The following is a 15,118-nucleotide window of genomic DNA, read 5'->3' as shown; positions in this document are numbered from 1 at the left end:
CCCCTCTCAGAATGCTGCTAGCTCTTTCTTGGAGGTGGAGCCATCTGTCTCCCAGCCCAGCCACTGGAGCTGTCAGTGCCCCATCCCCTCTGGCTGTCACCATGTACACATTGCAGCATTTTACTTCTACTCTGGAGTAATGAAAGAGGTTTCTTTTCCTTGGAATTTAATTTCACGCCTGAGACTCAGTGATTAATTCCCTCCTCCCCCCTTCACCCCGCTTTCCATCCCTTCCTTGGCCATCTTAACAGTCCCTTTGCTTATGAATTTTGCAGTGTACTACTGAATTTGTCTATTTTATATCAATTAAGTGTCATGCTGAGTAATTCTTCCAGGATTCAGTATCCTACCAACTCTCTGTGGTCAGTGAGAAAAGAGGCCATGCAGTCTAAAGGGGAGGGTCCAAGGTAGAAAGTCTATAAAGAAGAGAAGACTTGGTGCTCACCTAACCCTGAGTGGGGAGCAGGGAGAGAAGGGGGCATCAGCCTTTTTCTGAAACATAACCAGAACCAGGTGCAATCAAGATATTGTTCCAGGACACCAAAGGGAACAAGCATCCCTGAGAATATGCTTCCACCTTCTCCCAGCTGAACTAAATATGCCCCAGACACTACTATTTTTAGTCATAGCTCTGGTCATCTCCCCTTTCTGAGACACCCCATAGTGTCAGGAATTTCTGTTCCTTTCTGAGAAGGAGTGTGGTGCAGCAGAAAAGGCTGTGGATCTGAACTTAGAAGTCCTGGGCTTATGTGGGACACCATGAGTGAATCATTTCACTACTCTGGGCTTCAGTTTCCACATCTGGCAAATGAGAAGGTTCTACTAGATGGTCTGGAGGTTGTTAAATTAGATGTTCTATACAATAACCCATATATATATGAATATATATATATATGTAATATATCTTTATCTATAGATATATTCCCTTCCCTGTCTTTGGCTTCCCTGTCCTTCCCATCCTTCTCTCTCTCTCTCTCTCTCTCTCTCTCTCTCTCTCTCTCTCTCTCTCTCGCTATACACACACACACACACACACACACACACACACACAAATATACATACATATATAGACACACATATATATGGCTTCTGCTGTTGTTATTTAGTTAATTTTCAATTGTGTCCAATTCTTCATGACCCCAACTCCAAATTCCAAATAGTTTTCTTGGCAAAGATACTAGAGTAGCTTTTCATTTCTTTCTCCAGTTCAATTTCCAGATGAGGAAACTGAGGCAAACAGAGGTAAATGGCTTGCCCAGGATCACACAGCTAGTAAGTGTCTGAGGCCAGATTTGAACTTAGGAAGATGAATCCTCCTGACTCTAGACCTGGTGCTCTATCCCTGTGCCACCTAGCTGCTCTTGATATGGCCTCTGCCAGCTCTAAATTTATGATCTATGATCTTTAAGGTCCTTTACAGTACCAGACTCTAATACCCCTTTCCACTGAGGATGAATGAGATGTAACAAGTAAACAGTAATAACACAGAGCCTGCTATACAATTATTCATTGGTGACCAAAATTTAATAAAAGGTAGGCCCATCTTGGGTGTTATTCATGAGGAATCAATTACTCAGGTACCCAGAGGACTTCATGAAACAATGATCCTAGTTACAAGGCTATCTTATGGCATGGATCTGAAGGAACCCAACCATGTCATGATGCCTTCCCTTAACCATGAGTCTTGGAAATAGCTATTCACCAATTTACCCTGGATGAGTCACAATCTATAGTCAACAAGTGGTGAAAATGTGTTCGTCTTCCTCTAGTTCCTTCTTGGGGGGAGAACATATTGATGAGCAGAGTAATGGAAAGAACATTACAGCAAAATTTAGGGCAACAGGAAAGACTCTGCTGATAATTAATTGCCTGAAATTGTATGGGCTACTTCTCTCTGAGCCTCAGTTTACTCACTTGCAAATTAAAGGCATTCAAAGTGATGATCTCTAAGATCTGTTCCAGCACTAACATTCTAAAGTTCTAAGGCGGATAATTTTATCCCCTCTAAAGAAAAATCAGTCCACCATCCACCCAACCACCTTGATGGAGCACCTTCTCTAGATGGTGTCTACTCTGGGCTGAGGAGGAGGGGACACCAAGGAAGGAAGAGATCTGATCTCTAGCCTCAGAAAGTTCCCAGGATGATGAAGGAGTTAAGATCTATACCCAGGAAGAATAAGTCACACATATGAAGCAATCTTTTGGTTTACAGAGTGTTTTTCTCATAGCCTTGTAAGATAGGCAATATAGGTATGCTCATGCCCATTTTACAGATGAGGAAATTGAAGTACAGAGGGTTGAAGTGACATGCTCATTAGGCACAGTTTATAGCCCTCAGAGTCAGGTGCAGGGCATTCACAAACTCTACAAATAAGGGCCAGCTAATGCAATCCATTCTCTGTTATCTTTCTCTGAGGGCGGAAGAGAGCAACTGTTCAGATATTCCCCTAAATCTTTTGATTTGGGAATGGACAGGCAGTATGATATACCAGTGTCTAGCATACTGGGCTTGGGGTTAGGTGAAATATGAGTTAAAATGCCTCTGATACTTGCTAACAGCTTACCCATTGTCAAATCATTGAACTCATCTAAACCTCAGTTTCCTCATCTGCAAAATGGCAATAGTAATACCTGTAGTACCTGCCTTAGGGAAGGTGAAATTCAAATGAAATAATGTAGGTAAATTACTTTGCAACCTTTGAAATCCATGTTATTGTCCCCTAGAATAATGACCTGAGTGGATTTCCCACCTTCTGTATTCCTGATTCTGTTTCACTAATGTTAAAGCAAAGAAGTAGCCTCCGCATGTACTAGGTGGGAGGAGAAGATTAGCCACGGTGGCAAGAACATTGAGCTTGGAACTCAAACACTTGGGGTAGTCTCAGCTCCACTATTTACTAATTAGGTGACAGCGGGTAAGTCCTATGGCTCTTTGAGTTTAATTTTCTTCCTCTGTAAAATGGGATCCATAGAATCATAGATATAGATTTGGACTGGCACCCAATTCAACCCCTTAATTTTGTAAATGAAGAAAGCATGTCAGAAACAGTAAGGTAAAGTGACTTGCCCAGGGTCACACAGCTAGTAAGTGTCTAGGGTGGGATTTGAACCCCAAGTTTCCTGACTCCAGTTCCATTATCCTATATGCTATGCCATACTGCCTTTCATCAATCATAGTATTAGTGGTGGAAGTGGTTTCAAAGTCCATTAAGTCCAACCCTTTTCCTAAGTCACAGATCCCCTCTATAACATACTGAACAATTGGTCACCCAGCCTCTGTCTGTAGAGCTGCAGTACTGGGCATGTGTGGCACTGGGAGAGGAGGAAGACAATGGTTAGAACCAAAGCATAGCATTGTTGGGAGGTGGGAGCAGGAAGGTCCTTACTGTTGCTATGAGCCACATAGCACCATGGAGGTAGGAGGTAGCGGCCCACATGTATGCTTGATGATAGGTAGAAGTCATCTCTAATGAAAAGAGACTTTTAAACTGGGAGAAAGAAGGCGTGGTTTGGAGTCTGAGGCCCCATAGCTACTTATTAACCATGTAACCTTGGGCTCATCCTCCACCTCACAGAATCTTAGAATGTAGAAGTTGGCCGTCTAGTCCAATGCATTCACAACAGTACTTCTCACTACAACAAGACCAACAAGGGCTTTATCAAGACTCTTCTCAAAGACCACTGGGGCGGGGGGAACCCAGGAGGGATGTAGCAGCCAAAAACTCATGCAACTTTGAGGCTAATCACCTCTTCAGGAAGCCCATTGTCCTCTTAGATAACTCTTATTACATAGATAGGAAGCACCTGAGGTGAGATTTGTATTATCCTTTATGCTATGCCATACTGCCTTTTATCAGTCACAGTATTAGAAGTGGAAGGGAGCTCAAAGTTCATTGAGTCCCGCCCATTTCTTAAGTCACAGATTCCTGCAACATCCTGAACAACCGTTCACCCATTAGGAAGTTTTTCCTGATATTCAGCCTAAATTTGCCTTTTCACAGCTTCTACCCTTTACTCCTAGTTCTGCCCTCTGGATCCACACAGAATAAAAATCTAGTCCATCCTCCACGGGACAGCCTTTCAAATATTTGTGCACAGCCATCACATCCCTCCTGACGCTTCTCTTCTCTGGATTAAACATGTCCTGTTTCTTCAACTGATATTCATGACATGGACTCAAGGCTCTTCACCATCACCATCCCAGAATGGAATATAATCCTCCAAATGAGGTCTGATGGGGGCAGAGTATCACTTATTTATTCTCAGCAGTTATACCTTCTTTACACAACCCAAGAATACCTTACCTTTTCCTTTTGCTTCCACATGACATTGCCGACTCACATTGTGCTTGTAGTTCATTAAAAACTCTGGGATCCATGTTCCACCCCCTCCCCCATCTTGCACTGCTGAAGTTGATTGTTTGGGCCTAAGTGCAGGACTTTACATGAATCCCTCTTGAATTTCGTTTTAGTAGATTCAGTTCAATGCTCCAGCCTTTTAGCTTTGTGTCACCTACAGATCTGATGTACACTCTAGCTATGTCTTTTTCCAAGTCATAAAAATTTCGAACATCAAAGGGCCAAGCACAGATCTCAGAGGTACTCCACTGGAAACCTCCTGCCAGGTTGATATTGAGCCATTTCAACTACTCTTTGAGTCCATCCAACCAGTCCTGAATACATCTAATCGTGTAATTATCTACTCTCTATCTTTACATCTTCCCCGTAGGAATAGCATGAAATACTTCACCACAAAACTTTACTAAAATCTGGGTGACATATACTACAGAATCCCACTCATCTAGCAATCTAGTAATCTTATCAGAAAAGGAAATGAGGTTAGTCTGATATGGCCTCTTCTTCATGAATCTATGCAGGCTCTTTGTAACTACTGGTACCCTTTCTGCATGTTCACCAACAATCCCTATAATATTCATTTCTAAAAAATTTTCAGGACTTGAAGTCAATTTAGAAACCTATAATTTACAGACTTTGTTCTCTTCCCTTTTCTTTCTTTTTTTTTTTTTAAGGTAAAGGAAATGAGGTTAGTCTGATATGGCCTCTTCTTCATGAATCTATGCAGGCTCTTTGTAACTACTGGTACCCTTTCTTCATGTTCACCAACAATCCCTATAATATTCATTTCTAAAAAATTTTCAGGACTTGAAGTCAATTTAGAAACCTATAATTTACAGACTTTGTTCTCTTCCCTTTTCTTTCTTTTTTTGTTTTTTTTTAAGGTAATTGGGGTTAAGTGACTTGCCCAGGGTCATACAGCTGGTAAGTGTCTGAGGCCAGATCTGAACTCAGGTCCTCCTGACTCCAAGGCCAGGGCTCTATCCACTGCGCCACCTAGCTGCCCCTCTTCCCTTTTCAAAAACACAGTCAATACTCGCCCTTCTCCAATCTTGTGTCATTTCTGTTTTCCATCTCCCCGTCTTTCAAACCTAGCTGACAGTCTCTCCTCAATCATACAAGCCCTCTCTTTGATTCCAGATGCTGAGGTTCATTTGGGCTGGATGAACTTGAATTCCTGGAGTACACCTGGAGACTCCCTTACTTTCTCTTTACTTATTTGGGAGCATCACTGCCCTGTTGGTCATTTTTGTTCTGCCATGTCTGATGCAAAGGTCTTTTTCCTTGGCAGGAAAACCAGAAACAAAATAAAACTTAAGCAGCTCTGCCTTCCCTCTGTCAACAGTTAAAATATCCTCTCCCTTCTTTTATCCTCTTTTTCCTTCTAATATAGCTAAGAATAAATAAATGATCCCTTTGTGTAATCCTTGGCTCTTCTGGACAGCCTTAGTTCATTCTGAACATTAGCATTCCTGACATATTTTTACAGGTCAGCACCATACTCATTCAACCTTTTTCACATGCTCTTGTTTCCATGTTCTATACATTTCTTCTTAAAATTGAAGTTGGTTGGTGAGTACCCCATGTATCCAGATTAGTCTCTTTAAACTAATCTCATCTTTCCCCCTCGTTGGAATGGTTTCTCTTTTTGTCTTCAGAATTTCATTCTGGAGTCTCTCCCTTCCCTTTTGGGCTAACTTCCCCTGTACAATTTTAGTCTATGGGATCCTGTCTATCTTTTCTCTGAGCCCTTCTAAATCTTTTTTCTAAAATCCAGAGTGCATGTCAGACTATGAAAGCATCTCCTTACCTTCCCTATTACAAATCCTAGGAAGGAGGAATCACTTCCCTCCCTCTCCCTGCCCCAGGTTTCTGTCATTTTACACCCCACCAACCAGTTCTTCCTTATGAGTGAGAAGGAGATCTGGAACAGAATTTCCCCTGTTGGTTCTTCCATCTATTGGAGGATGAAATTATCACTAAGATTCTGTGTGTGAATTCCTAGGACCATCGATTTTCGAGCTAGAAGGAAACTTTGGAGGTCATCTTGTCCAACCCCCACATTTTACAGATGAGGAAATGGAGGCTTAGGTGAAGAGCCTTGCCAAATATCAAGTAATAAGTAACAGGACTAGGACTCAAATTCCGGTTCACTGCCACCCAATCCATCAGTCTTTCCACTACATTGCACTGCAAATGAGATAATATATGTGGAGCACTTTGTAAATCTGAGAGTGCTTTATAAATGCTAGCTCTTATCATGTGGATGGATGAGGGTAAAAAAAAATTCAGAGAAAAGTAATATTTTCAAAACTTTCTAAAACCAGTTTAAAGTCTGCCAGGGCTATGACCACACCAGGACCTTTGATGAGCAATGTCCCCATTTGGGGATGTCTGGGCCCAAACTGGACTTCAGCATCCCATTTACCCACACCATCATTCAAATTTCTATGTGCCCTGGAACTTTTTGGAGCTCTGTTAGTGCAAAATCCCTAGCATTATGATCTTTAAAAGTAGAAAGGACTCCAGAGATCATCTGGTCCAAAATCTTCCTTTTACAAATGAGGAAACTGAGGCCCAGAGATACTAAACATATATAATCCATACCACCCATCTAGTACTTGGTTGTATATTATTTTGTTTTGATTCTAATCTTTTCGTGTGTGAAATTTGAACCTCAAGCACAAAAGCTCCCCATCCCATACCCATGCCCTCAGTTCCTGGATCCCCCAAGGGAAGGAACTCTTTCTGTTCCCCTCTCAGTCACCAACCCACTATAAAGGAGAGTCCCTATCATCCTCATGATTCACAGGCCCAGCAAAGAAGAGACACTTTCTTCCAGAAGCAGCTGCTTCCAGAGAGGATTGATAATAAGAGAGTGGCCTCTGTGGTCCACTGGATCAAGAACTGAGGCAGCTAAGTGGTACAGTGGATAGAGCACCGGCCATGCAGTCAGGAAGACCTGAGTTCAGATCCAGCCTCAGACACTTACTAGCTGTGTAACCCTGATTGCCTTAAAAAAAAAAAGGATCCAAGAACTGTAGAGAAGACTGTAGAGGAGGACAGAGGAGTAGTTTCAAGTCAGGGCCCTCGGCATCAAGAGCCAGGCCCAAGACCAGTGTAACTGGGGAGGAATGAACTCACAGGGCCAAGCCCAGCGATATAACTTGGGCTGGCAGGTCTTCTGCTGCCTCCCTATCTTTTCTCCCCTGTCTTTTTCTCTAGTTTCTTTCTAGCCCTCATCTCCACTTCCTTTCCTCTCTCCCTTTCTTTCTCCCTCCAGCTATCTCTGTCTGTCTTGTTTTCCTTCTCTTGCTTTTTCGTCCTGTTTCTACCAACAGCAGTGATAATAATCCCTTCTACATTTTATTTAGAGCCAGGAGGTCACTAAGCTAGAAAGCAACTGGGAACTCATGGCCACAAAGAAGAAATGACATTGAAGTTTACAAAGCATTTTAAAATACCTTGTTCCCCACCACAAGCCTATTAATCCTGTTTTAGAGATAAAGAAATGAGGTTCACATAACTAGTAAGTGGATGGAGTGGAGAAGAGAGGCCAAGGCTCCTGACTCCTCAGACCATTGTTCACCATCTTGCCTCTCTGTGTGTCTCTTTTTCCTTGTAAAATTTTCATTGATATATTTTGTTCTTTACATCACCTTCACTTTCCCCTTCTCCACTCATGGAGCTGTCCTTTATAAAAATAATTTTTAAAAAAATGAAAGGGTAGAAAAAGCAGTTCACTAAAACTAACCAGTAATATCAACAGGGCTGCTAGGTGGTACAGCGGATAGAGTACTGACCCTGGAGTCGGAAAGATTCATCTTCATGAGTTAAAATCTAGCCTCAGATACTTAACTCCCTGGGGAACCCTGGACAAGCCACTCAACCCTGTTTGCCTCAGTTCCCTCATCTGTAAAATGAGCTGGATAAAGAAATAGTAAACCATTCCAGTATCTTTTCCAAGGAAAAGATTACAAAGAGTTGAACACGACTCAACTTAACTAAATCTGATAGTATATGTTGTTTCCCACACTCATAGACCTCCACTTCTGCAAAGAAGAGACTAAGATGCATTCTCTTATATGTGTATAGCCCTGGACTTCCAATTGCTCTCTCCTTGGGAATTATCTTTTTTTCTCACCCCTGAATTCTATTTTTTTGTATATTATCCCATCTTAATCAATTCACACCCATGTCCTCTGCCTATGTACACTCTTTTCAACTGCCCCAATAAAGAACAAGTTCTTGGGAGTTACAAGCATCAATCTTCCCATGTAGGATGTAAACAGCTTAACCTTGTTGAATCCCTTATGATTTCTCTTCCTCTGGAATCAGCTTGCCTTCTAGCCCAAGGCCTTTTGGCTCTAGATCTAGCCTGGGCCAGGGGAGAGGGCCATGCCAGAGGTGGACCTGATGTGGTGGGAAGAACACAGGTACTTTCTGAAGTGTTTTCCCAAGAGTTCCCTAGGTGTAACACTACACAAAAGTGAATTATTATTATTGTGTGTTCAGAATCTTTCCTTTAGATCACTATGTGGCCTTCATCTCCCAGCTAGTGTTACTAATCCTCTTTTGCCTTACAGACCCAGCTGAATCAACCCCCACCATCCTCGACAGCTTCCACTCCAGGGAAGTGAGGGCAGGCCAGACGGTGGAATTGCCCTGCACTGCCTCAGGCTACCCTGCCCCAGCAATCAGGTGGCTCAAAGATGGGCGGCCCCTCCCCACAGACAGCCGGTGGACCAAGCGCATCACAGGGCTGACCATTAGTGACCTGCGGGCTGAGGACAGCGGCACCTACATCTGCGAGGTCACCAATACCTTCGGCTCAGCTGAAGCCACAGGCACCCTTACAGTCATCGGTGAGTGCCCATGAGTTACCAGCACCAGGTGTCCATAAGCTCCCAGGTTCAGAATTCCATCCTGGAACTCTCCCCGCAGAAATATTGAGAGCAATAATGCCCCCATGGTACTAGTAGGACATTTTTTCTAGTCGACTTTAAAATAACCTGTTTTTCCAACCAAGAAAGACAGCCAAAGTGTACTCAGTTTCTTTCATTTTTGTCTTCGAAGCTCTAGCAACTAGCACCATGTCTGGCATATACTAGGTGCTCAAAAACTGATTGCTTCATATCTATTTCTTAGGACCAGGTGGCCTAGCCTCCTCAGAATGTCCCTCCTCCATTAGGAAAGTTGTTTCATGCTGTTACTCCATTTAGATAGGCTCTACATTAGGGGAAATAATATTAATGCCTATTCAAGTCACTTGGATGTGAGATAATGTCTCTCTCCCTCTTCTTTCCTCCTCCTCATCCCCTCCCCTCTGCCAAATAATGGACTGTTCATAATAAAAGAAAGAATCAAGCAACCTCAGGAGCTAAAAAAGAAGGAGTCTGTGTGTAGAGTCATAATGGGCTAATCATGGCTCTCCTTGCCATTTCCCAGTGTGGGGCAGAAAAAAGTACAATGACTGATTGTACCTTATCCATTCATCCATTCATTCATCCATCCATCCATCTATCCATCCATCCATTCATCCAATATTCATTCAGTAAATACTTATAAAGTGCCTTCTATAAGCAAGGCACCAAGCTGGGTGCTGGGGATACAAAAAACAGACCCACCACAGGCTGCATTCTTAAGGAACTTATGATCTAATAGAGGGAAACACATGGAAACAAATTACTGTGTGGTATGGTAGAAAAAGTATATTTGGAATTAGAGGATCTCTAATTGTATCCTGGATCATCCATTTAATACCTGTATGACCTGGGACAAGTCATTTAATCTTTCTAGCTCTCAGTTTCCTCATCTGTAAAATTAGGAGATTAGATTAGATCAGTGGTTCTCCAATGTTTCCATAGGCATTCCACAAGAATTTATCAAGCACCTACTATGTGCCAGGCACTGTGCTAAGTACTGGAGATACAAAGAATACTCCTTGCTGTCAAAGAGCTCCCAGTCTAATGAGGAACATGAAAACAGCTATGTACAAAAAAAGCTATATGCAAGATAAGTTGAAGGATAATCAATAAAGAGAAGACATTAGCACTACAGGAAATCAGGAAAAGCTTCCTGTAGAAGGTGAAATTTTAGCTGGGCCTTGAAGGAAGCCAGGAGGCAGAGATAAGGAAAGAGAATATTCAGGGCATGGAGGATAATAACCAGGGGAAATGTCCAAAGTCTAGAGATTGAATATGTTGGGCAAGTGGCCACAAGAAGGTCACCTGTGTCCCTGGATCCCAGAATATGTAAGGGAGTGAGGGGATAAGGAGTATGAAGACTGGACAGGTGCTAGGGGAGCAGGTTAGGAAGGGTTTTGAATACCTAAGAGAGGATTTTCTATTTCACCTTGGAGGTAATAGAGAGCCCCTGGAGTTTACTGAGTAGGGGAGTGACATGGTCAGACCTGTGGTTTAGGAAGAGACAGCTGAGTGGTGGATGAACTAGAACTGGGAAAGACTTAGAACCCTTCAGTTGAAACAAAACTTTGGCAAAAACCTTGTAGTAAAACCTTGAAAATTATTATGGTCAATGCCTATTAACAAATAACGTAAGGCTCAGTTAAGAAGCAAAACTTAGGGTGTTTCAGGGTTCCTTACAGCACAGTTTGAGAAACGTTAAATGAACCAAATGACCACTAAGGTTACTTCCAACTCTCTCTGATCCTGTAATACAAGGGGAAGTGGGATACATGTCAAGGAGAGGTCCAGGCAAACTGGGGTTTGGAGGGGAGGCAGGTTGGAAAGACAAGGAGATGACTTCTAAGTTGGGACTTGAAAGGGAGGTTTTCCAACAGACAAAGATGTATATATAGGATCCATCTCACTCATAGGCATGGAGGGTATCAGGATAAGTGAAAGCACAGAAGCATCCACATTGGGGTCACTTTCCTAAGTAAAAAAGGAAATTGGCCAGGTGGGGTGTCACACACTTGTAATCCCAGCTACCAGGGAGGATGAGGCTGGCAGATCTCTTGAGCTCATGAGTTCTGAGCTACAGTGGGCTATGATTGGGTGTCTACTCATGAGTTCAGCCAGTATGATGAGACCTCTGGAAAGTGTGCGCCACCAGGTTGCCTAAGGAGGGGAGAACTAGCCTAGGTCAGAAATGGAGTAGGTCAAAGCTTACATGCCAATTAATAGTGGGATGGGGCCTGTGAATAGCCCACGCACTTCCAGCCTTGGTGATATGGGGAGACCAGTCTTTAAAAAAAAGTTAAAAAAAAAAAAGGAAATTGATGAGCCACCATTTGTGTGCACATGCATAGAACCTTGAGCAAAGAGAAAAAGTGGTCACCTGAGGCATAAATGAACCTGCTCTTTGCTAAGGAGGCTACCAGACTACTAGCATCTGACTCAATCTCTTTTTATATTGGTTTAGCATAGTAAGAAGAGCATTAAATTGACAATAAGAAATTTGCCAGTAATTAGCTATGTGACCTTGAGAAGGTCCCCCCTCTCTAGGCCTTAGTTTACTCATGTGTAAAACTAGGGGCTCGGGCTAAAGGACATCTAAGGTTCTTCCTTCTGTCTTTGCTTGGGAGGCTGTGTATTCCTGGCTTTCCAGAATTTATGGGGATGAGGAAGGATGGGGATTTGGGAGGATGATACAAAGGGGAGTGGGACATGTGCCTAGTGGGCTGTGTATGAACCTGCCATCTCTATACTTTCTCAGGATATGAGGGGTGTGGAACAGAGATGAACTGAGCCTCTGTGCATGCATTCTTCCCAAGGGCAACATAGGAGATTGCATGTTCAGAATTGAAGAAGTGGTAGGAGAGCTCTCAGAAAAATGGGGTCCCATTCAGGGAATGGGTCATTTTAGGAGACAGAATGTCTCAGAAAGCTCTTTTCTTGCCCTTGCTTTCCTCCTACCATAGCTGAGGGCACAGAGATTCTTGAGCCCCCTTCCCTCCCAAAGATAGTGCCCATTCCTTGGCTTGGTCTAATGATCTGCTCCTCTAGGAATCAAGCTCTCTAGCCCAGGGTGTATCCCCTCCCTCCCCTTCCCCAGGCTGCACAGGGAGCTAGAGTGTGATATTGTCTGTGGTATTACCATGGCAGAGCTGTCTCTGCTAAGATTTACAGTGTGGTTGGAAGAGCAGACAGCAGTCCCCAGCAAATCAACTCCATGTGTTGAGAACGACAGTAAGTGATGTAAATGCTTTGGATGAAATGCTGAAAGTTCAATATTAAGGTACCTTGTGTTTCCTATTGGGACCTGAGCTGTATTAAATAAGCCTGAGACAAGCAAGCAGCAGAAAGATAGATTGGAGTTTGTGGGTGAGAGTGAGATTTGGGTTTGGTTTAATGCATCCTCTCCCAGAGCATCACTGGACACAGTCACCAGGGACCTTCCATTAAAGCCTGGGCACCACCTCCTAATGGCTAAGCAGAGCTAGGCTCCCCCTCCCTTCCTGAGCTCATATGCACAGGTGCACACACACACACACACTCAGACCCAACCATCCAGGTAGAGCAATGGAATGCTGGCGCTTCTGCCAAAAACAGAAGAAAGTTCTTAGGTGCATGATCCCAAGTGGAAGAAGGCCAGGGAATCTCTGCTCACTGAAGAAGCTCGTAAACACCGACTGGAAAATCCAGGGATCCAGAAGGGGTTGGGTAGTCGGGGGTGGTGGGGGGAGAGAAGCAGCATACTCGAGTGTGGGTAACTGTTGCAAGGGTCCTAAACCCTGGCCCAAGGCACATGTGCACACACATATATTCACAGACACAGACATTTACTCAGACCCTGGCACATGTGTGCACAAGTCGACCAATCTGTGTCACCTCCTCCACACTAAGACACTGATATTCACACGTGTACAGGACAGAAGATCTTTCCTGAGTGCCCTGCTTCCTGAAGTGACCCTCTCCACAGAGTAGACCATCACTCTCTTGGCAGCCTCTCTTAGACCATGTGTACATGCAAACACATTGTATACATGCAGATGCAGACACACACATGCATGCAAACATACCCTCCCCCATGCTCATAGCCACACACACATAGACATGTGCATGCATGCACACACATATACGGAGACCTACACATACCACATCTGAACATTCAAGCGGCTCTTCTCTAAAGTCGGGGCTGTGCCAAGGGGCTGACCCAGGTGGCCGTGGCAGAAGGCATGAGCTGAGGGCATTCTAGCCAATCCACTACACTCAGGCATCCTATCAGCTGACTCTGATGTCTACTTACTCCTTCCTGATGGTTCTTCTTGGCCAAGTTCAAGAAGAGGAAAGGGAAGCTTGGGGAACTGCTCTTTCTTCGGGTGGGTGGGTTTGGGGGAGCAGGTACCAGGGCAGGGGATTATGACAGACATGAGTCTGACACCTGCTTCATTGTGGAATGACATTTCCAGGCAGCTGGGCAAAGGCTCCAGGCCAGTATGGGTGGCTAGGGCAGTCAGGCCTACTCTGAGCTCTCTCCTATTCTCCCAGGTAGCCATACTACCTCCTTCTACTGTGAGCTGCTACATGCAGGACCCCATAGCTGTATGTTGTCTGTAGCAAAGGACCCCAGGACGGGTTGAGCCCAAGGGAAATAAAAAGCAAAGAGCCCTGAATAGCACAGGGTTGGGGAGAGGAGGAGGAGAAAGAAAGAGGGGATCAAGGCCATCGTCACTCTGTCTTGGTCCAGCCTCCTTAGAATGTTTCCAGCCTAGTTGCTGTAGGTAATTCCAACTTATTTACATAGCACAAATGGTGTCAAAGCTAAAGGAGTCATCTCCATGGACATTCAAAGCACTCCCTCCTCAGTTAGCTGGAGAGGACTGAACCTTTGCTTGGGAGAAAAAAAAAAAGAGGGTATGAATCATAGACTCACAGAATAGCAGGAGGGAGCCTTAGAGATCACATAATCTAGCCCCTTCATTTTACAAAGAAAGAAACTGAGGCACAGAGAGGTTAAGTGATCTTCCAAGAATCACACAATTACTGTCAGAGGAAGAATTTGAATCCAGATCTCTCCTGACCCAAAGTCACTGTTCTGCCTTTCAGTGACTTGTCTGAGGTCACACAGCCAGACAGTGGCAAAGCTCAAACTCCAACCCAGGTCTCCTGACTCCCAAGGCCACACTGTTTCCCCTACGCCGCCAGCAGTAAGCCTTTTTTTCTTCTCTTTCTCCCTCCTCCCTCCTTGGCCCACCCCGGCCCAGACCCCCTCCATGTGACCCTGACGCCAAAGCAGCTGAAGACAGGCATCGGCAGCACGGTCATCCTGTCCTGTGCCCTGACGGGCCCCCCGGAGCTCACCATCCGCTGGTACCGCAACACAGAGCTGGTGGTGCCAGATGAGACCATCTCTATCCGCGGGCTCAGCAACGAGACCCTCCTCATCACCTCCGCCCAGAAAAGCCACTCCGGGGCTTACCAATGCTTCGCCACTCGCAAATCCCAGACGGCCCAGGACTTCGCCATCATTGTTCTGGAGGGTGAGCAGAGTGGAAGGGAAGGGGTTCAGAGAGTAGTCAGAGAACCACCTCCACACATGCCCTCCCACGCCTCAGCTGCTCTCTGGAGCAAGCCCTACCTGGTGATGGCCTCTACCCATAGGAAACAAAGCCCCCTGGCCAAGACTGTCTCACCCACCACCTGTCACAGTGCCTGAAATTCCACCATTACAGTGATTCATTCCTTGGGGTTCTAAAGGCTTTTTATCTTCCAGAATCCCCGTTGAAATGCAACTAGTCTCCCCTGGTTTCTTGCGGTCAATCATTCTTGAAGCTTTTATCTGCTCCCACCTCAGGG

The 15,118-nt window shown here is 44.4% G+C and overlaps 1 protein-coding gene across 1 annotated transcript in view; it reads left to right on the top strand.

Moving 5' to 3' along the window:
• DSCAML1 (DS cell adhesion molecule like 1) overlaps positions 1 to 15,118 on the top strand; it is a 519,489-nt gene that overhangs the window by 384,164 nt on the left and 120,207 nt on the right. Inside the window, 2 exon segments of the mRNA XM_020989670.2 lie at positions 8,942 to 9,220; positions 14,527 to 14,802. Coding sequence (XP_020845329.2) covers positions 8,942 to 9,220; positions 14,527 to 14,802 — 555 coding nt within the window.

This window comes from Phascolarctos cinereus, unplaced genomic scaffold (assembly GCF_003287225.1).
Source record: "Phascolarctos cinereus isolate Bilbo 61053 unplaced genomic scaffold, phaCin_HiC Scaffold_726;HRSCAF=1367, whole genome shotgun sequence".
Taxonomy (NCBI): Eukaryota; Metazoa; Chordata; class Mammalia; order Diprotodontia; family Phascolarctidae; genus Phascolarctos; species Phascolarctos cinereus.
Note: the sequence above shows the minus strand (reverse complement) of the source record. Positions and strands in the feature narration are given on the sequence as shown.